The sequence below is a fragment of the Dermacentor albipictus genome, chromosome 9 (genome assembly GCF_038994185.2).
Source record: "Dermacentor albipictus isolate Rhodes 1998 colony chromosome 9, USDA_Dalb.pri_finalv2, whole genome shotgun sequence".
Classification (NCBI taxonomy): Eukaryota; Metazoa; Arthropoda; class Arachnida; order Ixodida; family Ixodidae; genus Dermacentor; species Dermacentor albipictus.
The window spans coordinates 37,126,402-37,140,295 of NC_091829.1; the positions used below are offsets into that span (position 1 = coordinate 37,126,402).

Genomic DNA, 13,894 nt, shown 5'->3' on the forward strand with positions numbered 1-13,894 from the left:
TCTTTACGGTTTTTCGCTCCGCCGCCGGTCTTTCGTTCCTTACCGGCGGGCACACCGGCGCGACGACGGGGGGCTAATTTAGCGGCGGACGCGAAAAGGGGCGCTTGCGTCTGCGAGAGCCCCGGGTTGCGCGCGGACCGAAATTCGAGCACCTCGCGAGCGCGCGCTCTCTCTTAATTGTCGAGCCGAAATTAGGCAATGCGCGCACAGGCGCCGACTTCGGAAAGAACGCGCGGGACAGACACACGGAACCGACTCACGCACATTCGCACGCCACAGTCGTTGCTTCGGAGGAGAACACTTAGGCTCGCTTCGGCGGCCGCACGGCTCTCTTTTACGGAGCAGAGAGGAAAAGAAACTCCGCGCGCCCGGCGGCCGGGTAAATCAGCGAACTGGTGGCTAAGAGGAAAACGTTTTTATAGGCATAATCGACGCCTCCGCTGCTCAGCTCTCTCTCCCTCTCTCTCTCTCTCTCTCTCTCACACACACACACACACACACACGCACATTCGTACTCTCTATCAAAATTGCCGCGCGGCTGCCTGTTCACCGCCCGAGCCACTTAAAAGGGGAGGACGGCGAGGAAATTAGAGACGCTGCGAGATTAGGTAATAAACCTACCGCACGGTGCGCGCCTGAACTGGTCTGTCCTTTATTATAGAATGCACAGCAGCGTCGCGTACCGCTACGTAGACGTGCGGCTGGCTCGAGGGAAGCGAATGTTTCGGAGGCATGCGATTATTAGAAAACACGAATCTAATGCGCCTCTGTTTCGAGCGATGACATACGATCCGGAAAATTAACGATCGACTCCTTCCAATATTCGATTGTGCGCGAACGCTTAGCGTTTCGGCGATAACTAGACCCTGACTATGACGGTGACGCAAGCTTGAAGTTCTTTGGCCGCTTTTGGCTAAACGGACATTCGGTTATCGCTGCGTGTGTCGAATGAAATAAAGCGGATCATTTTTAGCGCGTTTCGTTCCAGATATATTTGCTTACAGGAGGCGATAGATATTTTACATTCGATTCGATGTTCCGATTCCGTTTTGGCTTGTATTGATATTCGGTTAGATTAGAATACTAAACTATACTTGGACTACAACAAAATTTTCGCTAGCTCGCACCAACGCGTTGAAACAAAGTATATGGAGGGAGGGGGGAGGGCGAAGCATCTACACATGACCTTTGAGCTCGCCCATGAACAAGAATTACACTTCATCGGCCTAAAGTCAGTTTTTCAGCAATATGACGACTGTAGGCGCTTTTGTTTTCGCAGAGCTCAATCAAGCCAAATCAACTCTCAGTTCCTGGGCACAGCACTAATAAATGGTAAATGAATATTCTACTGAGACATAGTCTCTCGGTCTTGCCTAAATCAATATAAGTCATATGGACTAAAAGGAAGCTCTATATCAAACAAAACCTAAATATGCGACAGCATAATTAGATCGTGATTACTGTGACGTCACAACACCTCCGCGTGCGTGCGGTACGAGCGACCTTGCATATTTACGCAGTGGCTGTAAGGCGACTGCAGGCCAACACCTTCCTCAACCTCCACTTCTTACGTGCCCGCTACGCCACATCTTATTCCCCCTTTTTGTCCGGGCGGTGGGGGTGCCCTGGAGTTATTTCACGTAACGCTAGAGTGTCAGCGGCCGCAGCCTGGACAGAGACATTATCCCAACCATGAATAGCTCGGAGGCTGTGCTAACAAGCAAAGGTTCAGAAGGCGCCGGTACGGCGGGCCCGCGGCATCGCCATGGCATTGCAACCCTGGACTAAGGCTTTTCTTTTTAATCCCCCGGTTATTTCTCTCTCTCTCTCTCTCTCTCTCATCTCTTACGAAGATGCTATTTCAGGCACACTGCCGTGCACTAATGAACGCTCAACATACCTCGAGCTTTATGCGAGATACCTCCAAAGTGGGTGAGGTCCGCCCGCAATGCCATAAAGAAATGTGCGACCGATCGTGGCATCGAACCACCGTCTTCCAGCAAAGCATCCCGATGCTCCGATCATTAGGCCAAAATAGCATGCATGCTGCTCTCGCACAAAATAATGCTGCTCTCGCACAAAATACGCTCTTCGTAACGTCTGGCGCGTACGCCATGCGTCAGTGCCTGGCATTCTTCCCCTCATGACAGCTAGCGCTTCGAGGTGCTGTGCCACTGCACTGCCATCTTTTCTGTCACCTCCATATTTGGTGACGTTCGCCTATAATGCAAACGCACTAAAAAGAACGTGGACCAATGTAACCACCATTGAAGCAGTTTGTACTTTTGAGACTTTCGACTACACAAGTGTGCACACATTTGCCATATATATTGTATGTACCCGCTGACCCGCTGACTAGAAAATGTGTTATTAGGAGACAGTATCGTTTGTACTTTTGAGACTTTCGACTACATAGGTGTGGAGACATTTGCCATAGTCTTCCTGTGGAAACGTTGCTTTATAAGTCCTGGTGCTTGTGTGAAAAGATTATTTGATATGTAACCGTGAACCCTGAATGATGTATGACGGAACCGCCCAAGGGATAAGGAGTAGCCAGCACCTTAAATTGCGCGCCAACATCTCCTTATATCATATCAATAAAAAAAAGCAGCCCCAGAGCAATGATAACTAACGGAGAAATTTAAGCATTTCAGTTATAGAGGAGAAAACTGCTTTCCGATTCATTGATGGCCGCGAAATGAGAGAATGGAATGAAAGTGCAAAAGAGAGAGAGAGAGAGAGAATCAACTTTTGTACTGAGCCCTTAGTGACGATTGGTGCGCGCTGGCACCAGATGGGGTAAATATATCCCGCCAACAAGGACCTTTGTAAGAAAAACACAGCAGCCACTTCACACCCAATTCACACCCTTAAGGACTGTTAAAGGCACAAGTTGGTCTACAACTTCCATAAAGGGTGTAATAATGCTAGTTATATACAGGAAGCACCTTTAAGGATGCAAATCTGTTAACGGTGTCACACCGGTTGAAACGGAATGCTAGCGCGTATCAGCACGCGGCAGCGAGTAAGATGCACCGGCAAGCATTTCGACCGCAATAGAGCACTGCAGTTCAACTTGCGGACGCAACGCTGCACTAGGCCGCAATTATGGTGATTAAGTAAATGTTATAGGTAATCAAAAGCAGAAATATTGGAACTGCTGTAATTTAGCGCAGGAACGTCACAGAAATTTTCAAACACTTTCCACTCATTCACTTCTGACTCGCAGTTTGTGTACCTTGAGCATCAATCTAAATTCGAACACGAAATTACTGATCAAAGTGCTCGTTACGCGTAATCAGTGAAACGGACGACTTGTAATTAAGATAAACTAAGCTACTGCTACGAATTCACACGAACCTGGAAACGGAACAACGGATTTGAAGTGCTTTCAGCATCCTCGCGTTTTAGTTAAGATGTGCTAGCGACACGCCTAACTGATTTTGAAACTTTGAGCCGTCGTTGTGTATGTCTATCTTGCATTAACGAGATTACCCTGCAATAGCGCGCAACAAGTAATGAAACCACACGATGCCGATCAGAAAGAGCGACAAGCGACGAAGTAGTTAGCCCAGCGACATGTGAGGAATGCAGAAGATGAAAGGAAGTGTGCCACATTTATTAGGTGATAGGTCGACCTCCTTTTTCTTTCTCGAAAATGTTGCTCTGAATGAGCTGCCACCCTGTATTCGAGACCAAATAATCTCGACCTATATTCGTGAACAAAGCTAGCAAGAGTACCAAGCTGATGGAGTTCCTTCGTCGCACCCACCGTAAAGCCAGTCTGGAGATTATCCACACTGGCTTTAAGAAATGCCGCATGTTTATCGCACTCGAAGACACCGAGGACAACATCATTTTGGGTGCAGAAGAGGCCTGCGGAGTATCCTTCGAGGGCGACTTCTCTGGCAATTCCGAGGAAGATGCAGCTTGTGGCATCGACTAAGGAAATTTATTAGTCGAACTTACGGTAAATAAAGGTGTGCCATACTTAAAGTTCTTCGTTTTACTAAAATGATATAGATCTACCTAAATTCGAATCGTTATTTTTTTATTTCTCAGCGAGTTCGATATATACGGTTGGGCTTATATTCTTGTTCGACCTATCTTCGAGTAAATACGGTAGGCCACGTCACAACACACTGCCAGGTTCCAAAGACACAGATTGAAATGGGCCTTGCGTTTCGATGGATAGTCTGCCCCGATCTATATATTATTTTTATATTATTTCATATCGCCTTCTGTAATCTTTCTGTCATACTTAGAGTAATTCGCCCCCTTTTCTCAACAGAAGCAGTCCTGCCAGTCTTTAAACTGGAAGACTCAATGTTTTTTTTTTTTTTCCTGTTTTCCCTTCATATTTCGACATCTAAAATGGGTGCTTGAAACTCGCTGACGATGACGCGTTTCCGGCTCCGCAGTCGCTTCCGGCGCATTCAGTCAGCAAAAGCATAGCTTTCTAGATGTATCTCTGTTATTAGGCGGAAACCGACGCTGGGGTATGAATTTGAACACCACCTATTGGTCACTTCAAGCTTACAGCTTTATGTAAACTTTGTAGTTGTTTGAATTCGACGTTTTCCATTAATTTCTGCATGAAAAGCTGGTTTCTTGGGGCAAATGTTCAGCATTAGAAAAAAAAACTACCAAACCTGACGGAGAAAAACAAAATTGCTGGCCTTTAATGGCTAGAGACTAGTGGCTTTAATCGGACACTCAGTATTATTATAGCATTGCCATAAGGAGTTTAACGCAACCGACATTTCTGAGGCAAAGCTACCACATTAGGGAAGCCATTTAAATTGACTCCTCTCTCTCTCATTCAATCGCCCATTAAAAACTGTATCATTAGCGAAAAGAAGACCTAATATTCTATACTGAAGGACATCGAATTTCGAATTATGGCACGAGAAACTTTGAAAATGCGTGGGAAATCAAGCAAGAAGACAAAATTGTAACAATCCGTTAACGACTCCTTATCACCGCAACAAAACGATATGATTATGCAGAAAGCAATCGTTCGGAACTACAAATATATTAAAAGTACTGACTGTTGGGTGTGTTGGTGATCCATACTCACGGAAGAATGGCGCAAAGGAACAGAGACTGAGCTTGTCCGTGCTTCTACCTCGTCCCAGTTCGTTTGTGCTATTCTTCCTCAAATACTTTAAAGCGGACACGACAAATATTTCCCACAACAGTCAAAAACGCACCATTTACCCCGTTTACGTCAGCTCTGCAAATGTTTCATTCGGAAAATGCTCTTTCAGTTTAAGAACCATATGTTTTACTTCATCTTGTCTGATTTAAATGCTCCATCGGGCACAATATACAAAATTGCCCGCAGACTTTTTTTTTTTTTGCAGAGCTGGGGATATGTAAGTTCGGCGTTTATCATGTCTAAAATTTCGCTGCCTTCTGCAAGATCTTCAAATCGTCAGAACACGATTCTGAGACCCACCGGGCGCTAGAAGCTGCTGCTCTTAATTTGTAACGCAATGCATGTTATCCAAACGGCTTGAGCGGCTGCATGGTATGAACACTTCCGTATTCCTCTACAGTGAAAATTGAAATCGCAAGTTCGGGCGGGACCAGCCGCTGTGGGTGCAGGTTCCAGACGAGAGATGGCGCTACGTGACCACGCTCTGTGAATGTTCCTTCCATGAGTCGCTCGCCTGCCGCTTTAGGGGAGAGTCGCCTTCATAGACTTATTTTTATAACTTGCTTCCTAAGATTCATTTTCCGGTCAAGGGACTCTAAGGTGCCGACCTTCCACAATTCCCTCTATACTGTCACGGGTCTTGCTTTTTTTGCCGGTAACCGTGTATCGCCGGATTATCACTGTCATCCAAGTTACCGTTCGGCGCAAGACGCGCCTACTGTGTCCGAAATTTCGTAGACGTTGTCAATTCTACAGCGAAAGAGCCTTGTCTAATCTGATTGCGGGCTAAGCGCGAATTCTCACCGCTATCGTTCTGCTTTGAGTGTTGCTTGTGTGCGTATTTCTTTTCTTTTTTATGGGGGTAATAATTGGAGGCACGGGGCACATTTTCAACCAATGGCAATGCTTGCTTCATTACCATCGAAACCAGATGAAATACTGCAGCATTTGCGGTGCGTTTGGGAGGGAGATATCGCTCGAGAGCTCCTACAATAATGTAAAGAGGAGAAATCTCTGCTTTTTGAGGGCTGTAAACTCTGTAAAAAAAAAAAGAAATAGCGCAGCACTGCCAACTGCACTATGTAGTCCATTTGAAAAAAACATCTAATGAGTTACGCAGTTTGTGAATATCAGTTTTAGGAAGCTAACCTAATTGGCTTCATAATTTTTCGTAAATCGTCGATGAATGTGTTGATTGTTTCCGATTAAGTGACATACTCGTAAGAACACTAAAACAATATGCGAGGTTTGTCTTCCATTTCTTCTTTTCTGAGTTTGTGGAGTTGTGAACGCGTTTACTTTGCATTTATTTATCTATTTTCACGAATCTTGGAAGAAACATTGAAACCTCAAATAGATATAGGCTTTCAACGGCAGCTGGAAATATTTTTCTCAAAGCTGGCTATTTGAATTCTCACCGCAACAGTCCTGTGTATATAAAATCTCAAAGCATTTTTCTTTACATTTCCTTTTGCACGCTCGTGCTTCCAGTGTCACTGCAAGCCGCTCGCCGCAGCAGCTTCTGTGGTCGTCTCTGTCCTTGCGTTGCTTCAATGAAATACAAACTTATCTATATTTATTAATTATTTAAAATTCATGTGCGGGCTCTGTCGATGTTCATTAGGAAAATGTTGCGCCGTGCATGTAATTAATGGTATGGCTCAAACTATCCTAAGCCCGTTAGGTTATACATGCGCAGATGGAGGACTGCTTCCTTGTTTGTTTGTTTATTTCTTTCAATATTCAGGATGCACAGTCAGTATTTCAGTACGGTATTTAAAGTTTTACCAATCAGCAGAAACCTAATGTACTATATAGCATTGGGATTACAGTGACCATACGAAATTCAAAACAGTTCCGAAAACACGTTAATTCACTCAAGTTTATAGTAAATGAACGCTTTTGTGTAAATTGATGTTACGTTATAGGCTTTCAATAACATAGAAAAACACAAGACGGGAAATTTAGGCTTGCTTGCATAATTAGTTTACGTTTCCGCAACGACAAGAAGGTCACACTCACCCTGGCTTGATAAGCGATAAAAGATCTTGAAACAAAAAGGCCGGTGCTGTCACCGCTTCGAAGTTTCCCCTCAGCTCGCATTGACGTCACGAATTTAACAGCGTCTAATTGGCATGTAGCTGATGATAGAGAACGACGATCCACAAAGCATTTTAAAAGACCCAAAAACTGAAGCTGACAAGTTTCTAAGACTTTTCTTGCGCCAACACGGCTCACATATGAGAAAATGTTTTGGAAGCTGTGACGTCAAACTGACGTCACGGAGTTGAGATGTTGAGATTACGACGCAGAACGTTAGGGAAAAACAAAACAGTTCGGCCTTACCTCGGTCAGCAATAATCAACATTCCTTCTTGCCAAACATATCCAAATACAATTTAGAGAAAATATTTAGAGAGTTTAAACTCTTTTAGCGTTTCTTTTTAACGTCCCTTTAAGACTACCCACCTCGACGGCTGCAGGCCGGCGCCGTCCTTTGAGTTCGATGTCCACAACTTCACGAGCGGATCTGCGTCAGAAAGAGGCAGGGACAAGCGTAAGGTACGATGGAACGAAGCATTTCCGCGCAACTTCAATACTCCGAACAGAAGAGCCGGTCATGCAAGGAATACGTAAGGCTTGATGCCGCCCGACTCCATGTTGGCGAAGTTGAACTCGGAGAGCTGGATACTGGAACCAGCTAATGAAGCAACAGAGGTCAAAATGAAACATTCGGCCTGGAAGGATCTATTTTTGCTTGAGCACATCAGCGAAAGTAATTCTCCGACCACCGAAGCTCGCTGAAATCTTAATTATGTCTAGAAAGAAAAAGGACGTTCAGCTTGCGAGGTCACAGGGCATGCGCTACACTCCATGCCGCTGGCTGCACGTCACGGCCTAGCTTAACCTGACCTAGCCTATCCTAACCTAACCAAACCGTACTTCACCTAACTTTATCTAACCTAACTTTAGCTAAACATTATCTAGCCTTACCTTATCTAACCTGCCTATTACGCTATGGGCTTCACAGTACATGGCGTGCAAGCACTTGTTTGAACTCGAAGGTCATTTTTATTGCTAAGATAAACAAACATGTATTTAAACCATTGCTTGCTGGAACGATTCAGTGATTTGGATGAAAACAAAAGAAAACTGTCAATTAATTTGGTTCGTCACGTCGATACGGCGTATTACTTAAGAATCCAAAATCATAGAAAGTAAAAAAGTAAACTTACTACAGCACTGTAGGAGTTTCTCGACATATGTGGAGCAGTTAGTGAGTTTAAGCAACAATAAAATGATGGAAACAAAATTAAAGGTCTTTTCCCAGGAAATACGTAAAACTGCACGTATGTACAATTAAATGCAAAAAAAATTACGAAAACGAAATAATAGGTCAGTTCTAGAGTATATGCGTAAATGCAGTCACAGTTAAAAAAAAATCATAGCACCGAATGAAGTTAAACAACGAAAGCGAGAACGAAACAACATTTAGATTAATAAAATATGGCTGTTGCGAGTCAGAAGATATTTTCAGTTGCTGCAAGCTACGTAAACAAGAGTTACATTTCAATACAGTAAGTGGTACAATCGGAAATCGAATCGGCAATAGCAAAATTAGTAATGGAATACAAAGCACCCACAAGCGATAAATGTTGCACTTGTCGTAGAAACAGTGACTTTGGAATGCTTCCAAGTGCTGCAGAACTAATCAAAAAAGGGAAGAAGTATTCAGGTGAAAGCGGGCCTTGTCAACCTGGTGGGCACAGTTTGTTCTCAAAACCGGAACATAAATAGGCTTTACACAGCAATAAAAATATTTAACCAGTTACACGCAAGTGAGCTGTATTAAGTAGCGTCCATATAAGAGGGGGGAGAATGTGCAAAATAGCCCAAGGGGGAAACGAAAGCGATGATTACTAGTGAATTTATTGTCAAAACTTGAGAGAGCAGAGAGGCACCTAGTAAGATTATACAAAAAGTAAAAAAATTATCCGACGATTACGATACTCCCTAATGCGAAATTTGAGCGCAGCTCTATACGTGTTTCCATTTCGCGATATTTTGAAGCAAAGAATTTGAGAGAGACATGTAGCAGAGTCGGTAATGGTCGAAAATCTGATCTGCGGATCAAGCGAGCCGGCGTTTATACATGACTCGTCAAAGGTTCCAGTGTGATCGCTGGTGCCGCATGGCTTCCAGAAAGTACTATACAATTCGCATAGCGCATACAATCAGATTAAGAAACAATCTCACACAATAACAACCAAAACAAGCGCGAACGAGACCGACCCAACAGAACCAAACAGGCGCGGGCGAGAGCTGTGGCGCGAGCAGACGATAGTACGAAACGAGCGGATCGGCTGAGACCAGACACGAGTGCGCATCGAGCCGTAAGGAGGGTCCGCATGACACCAGCATCGCGCGCGCACGTCACTGAAGGGGCCGCTCTCATTGGTCTCCGCCATTCGCGGCTCGCGTCCTTCGTCTCCCACTCCAGCGAAGGGGGGCGGAGCTGGTTACGAGGCCGACAACGCCGACGACGACGCGAAACCCAGGAACGGACGCCAAAGAGCTGCGCTCTAAAAATATGAATGATAGGCTCCCATTCCCCAGCGTCTAGCCGGAAGAAAAAAGTAGAAAGTGAAGAGTACGACAAAATGCACGTAACGTGCACGAACATACACTTTCTCAATTTGAAGTGAAGGCAGTGCCCGTCCGCTTCTCACGAGAATCCAAAAAAGAAACATTCGATATTTACCGTTGCAGCTCTACAAACGAGACTCTAGGGTGCGGCCGGAATACTGACAGAATATATATGCGCACCAAGACGACCATGAAGTAAGCATACATTGAAACCTAACCAAGCACTTGTAGCAGCATCGACGTCGAGGAAGATGAGGAGAACGGCAGCTGGCTAGGGACATTGGACTGTTTAGGATACAAGATAAGACAAGACAAGACAGGCCATTGCCTGGGAAGCGAAAGGGCGCGCGTGGCTCAGATCACGCGCGGCCGGCGCGAGGGCCGGTAGATTGGTCCACCGAGGAATGACCGTGAGCTAGAGCATATTCTTTGCAACTCTGTACACAGCTCTTCGAGCATGGGTACTCCATGCACCGGTTAACGCGGCGTGCCCGTAAAAAAAAAAACACTCTCTCCCGCAGGGTTCGCGCTGTGATAGTTCGTGTAACGGTCGCAAACAATGATTTGTTTGTGGTTCTCTTATGGGCCGGAACGCCTGTAAAAATGCTCAGTAAAATTATGCTCCCGTTTATTGTGGCTCATCGTCATCACGGATTTTTCACGCCCGTACTCTTGAGTACAGACAAAGAAACCGGGAAGGTTTCTTAACTTTTGTAATGTTTCCGTGTACGCAAACTTCGGATTAGCTCTTAAATATAATTCTTAAATGTAACTCTTAAATATAACTGTTAAATATTAACTCTTAAATGTCAACTCTGCAACATCAAAGAACACCTAAGCACTTCTTATGAGTTGTGAATGCGAAAGCATCAATGCCCAATTGAACCTCGCCAAGCGGTCCTTCGAGTTATGAACTCCTGGTGGGCAAGCGACCGCGCTGAGACGATTGGCGCGTTTTGATTTGGCCTTAGCGAGGGGCAGTTAGAATGCAGGCGAAAACTTGCACGGCCAAGGAACACGCGAATAACACAAGCTTCCGAGAGCGAGGGTGACCTGACGTCGCGGCAACGCCCTCTCCTCTGACGCAACACCTGACGCGCTATCGCATCAGCTATCGCTATCGTTCCCTTTCGCCCGCTCTGCTTCGTCAAGACGCGCCCGTGAGGTGGCGTCGCAGACAATGGGAATCTACCGTAGCGGACGAATAACACAGGCATCTGAGAGCGAGAGTGACCTGGCGTCGCGGCAATGCCCTCTCACCTTACGCAACCCCTGACGCGCTATCGCATCAGCTATCGCTATCGTTCGCTTTCGCATTCTCTGCTTCGTCAAGGCGCGCCCGTGAGGTGGTGTAACAGCCAATGGGAATCTACCTTCCGTTTCGCTGCTACAGACGACCGACGATGGCTTTTTGCTCGCTCAATGGGTCATTTGAGGCTCTAGCATCAAAAATTTGCGCGTTACATTCTCTGGGGATGGCGTTTACGACAGCCTTGCAGCTATGCAGTGCTTCAGGAAGTCGTAGCGTATGCCTGATAGTCACGCGAGCGACGCCGCAGCTAGTCGTCGGACCATTTCAGCTCCGCTGACAGCAAAACGTCCAACACGAATGCCGTAAACCGTCGAGCAGTTGCTGACCCGTCACACGCCGAGCTGCAGACAACTCAGAGTTATTTCTCAGGGGGCGGGTAACGTGGCAGTTATTTTCTCCTGCAACAATCATTCAATTTTGTTTGGCTTGTATAGCCGGAACCGAAGGCACGCATTCTCACATGCCGGAACTTACGGAAAGTTTTTACCACCGATGACGGAATACCGCGGTCACCGAGAAATGAGCTCGGGCGGTTTCGGCGAAAACCGCACAACCGTACAAGCGCAAATGAGAACAGACAGTCGAGAATCGGCACGAGGCACTAAAAACAGGCCGGACACGCATTCCATTCGGTGTAGCGTAACTACAGTCAGAACAACTGCGCGCGTTCTCGGCGAACTCTGAGAACGAAGTTGCCGGTAAGCTACAGCGCTCGCAAGTGGAGAGGCATTTGGGCCCACAAAATACCCGCAGACAAAATCGTCGTTTGCGACCGTTACACGAACTATCACAACACGAACGCTGCGGAAGAGTGTTTTTTTACGGGCACGCCACGTTAACCGGTGCATGGGGTATCCATGCTCGAAGAGCAGTGTACAGAGTGGCAAAGAAGATGCGTCGAGACTGTGAGGTAGAGAGAGCGAGTGAGGGGGGAAGCATGTGGCACTGCTAGAGAGATGAAACACATAAACGAATGGACGGACGGAGCGACGCGAAGGGGGCGGACTGCGTGACGCGAAGTTATTCGCGTTTTTTGACGGCCGAACCCACACCCCGCGGAGCTTCCATACCACACGACACCCACCCCCTTTTCGCATGCTGGACATCTACAAGCGACGGTTGCTCGCAGGCACGTCCAACGTGCCCCCCTCTGGAAGTTGTAGCGGCCATCGAAGAGCATTTTTTCTCCAAATTCGCCGCCCGTCGGACGCTAAACGACCGGAGCAATTTCGGGCAGCAATGTGAACGGAGGGTCGGAAAGGAGGAAGCGGCAGAAAAGGAGAACGGCACAGTGGCGAGAACTCGTCCCGACGCAGCCGAAACAAAAGAAACGGAGAAAAAAAGTTAGAGGTACAGGGACTGTATACTACGACGAAATCCCCCTCGCACTCTCCGCAAAGAGCGCTAAATCATCGGTCAGCGAGGAACGGTTGCATTCCGAACAGCACTTTCGCATAGTTACGAGTTCCCGCGGGCTCGACTTCATTTCTGCTTCCCCATTTCCTGAGATCGACGAGAAATGTGCGAGCGAGAAGGATAAAGAAAGAGAGACAGAAACGATCACGAGAAGAGGAAAGGCGCTTTTGAAACCACTCGCGACAAGTCGCGTGCCTTCGTGGTCGCACCATGGGCTACACACAGTGCAGAACTTTTCACAGTCGTCATTGTACGCTCTCAGAGAATTGCGGCAACCTTAACATTTAGCGTTTAACGACAACCTTAAGGAGGCCTCGAACAGCTGACAACGTAGCATAGAAAAGACTCTGGCGGACTTCAATCTCCTAACTCTGCCACAGTTCCTTCGTGTTGGTTGACATCGCTTCGAGATTCAAGGCTGCACGCCGGTTTCCTGCGCCTTGCAAAGCTCTCGATCTGCTTCTGATCACGCTCTAATAAACAGGCATGGCTGTATCTAAAGTTGGTCAGAATCACATACACACGAGCTTGGCGCGTGTATGAGTCCCTCGTATTCGAACGCGAAAGAAAGAAATTCGCAGACTACGACAACTGAGCCCACGACTGCGCACAATCACTTCTCGGCAAAGGCGACTGCCAAAGACGCGCGATCGCAGGTCATACGAAGCCGCAGGCCTACGGGTAACATCAGGCTCGTAAAATGTTTGCACAGTGAATTGTCCACACATTTCTGCATATTCAGCATCAAAAGCTGCGCGAAAAAAAAAAATACGGAGGTCATAGCAGTGTTTCGCCAATGCTGATTATTAAGGCGACTGAGCACCCCTCATCATCGCCTCGCGGGAAAAGTAAATAATAAACGATAAACACACGCTGTTAAAGTAGGGTATGTAAAAGAAAGAATAGTGTTGAGTTGAACAATGAAACAAAAACAAATTAAAGAAAAAAACATTGCTGTGCCGCTTTTTTTTTTGTCATATTGATCCATCCTTTCTGTAAGATTCGTTCATGCTCGCGCGTTGAATTGCAGCGACGGACAACACGGGTGCATGCGCATTAGCTTTGCACCATGCACTTACAAGCGAATGCGTAAGTACGAAAACTAGAAAGGGCAGGGGAATGAAGTTGGGGGGGGGGGTGAGGGGGAATGCTTTTACTCAGCTATGGGGCCCCCGTGCTCGGCGCTCGAAAGAGTAAGCAGCGAGTTTTCGCACCATGCGTATAACGCGACTATACCGAGCCCGCCTCCGCGGACGCCCTAGGCGAGCTAGCCGTCAGGCCCAGGGGACTGCGTCCCCGGTTCACAGAGGCAGAGGGGAAGTGGGCGAGAAAGAAGAGTTTTTCCGAAGCGAACACGGG

General features: G+C 46.7%; 1 protein-coding gene across 4 annotated transcripts in view; it reads right to left on the minus strand.

Annotated features, from left to right (window-relative positions):
* The window catches only part of LOC135906461 (uncharacterized), a 541,800-nt gene that overhangs the window by 8,047 nt on the left and 519,859 nt on the right, over positions 1-13,894 (minus strand). For all 4 annotated transcript variants that reach the window (XM_065437842.2, XM_065437843.1, XM_065437841.1 and 1 more), the window contains one exon: positions 7,630-7,690. In XM_065437842.2, the coding sequence (XP_065293914.1) occupies positions 7,630-7,690 (61 nt within the window). The remainder of the gene's footprint in view (positions 1-7,629; positions 7,691-13,894) is intronic.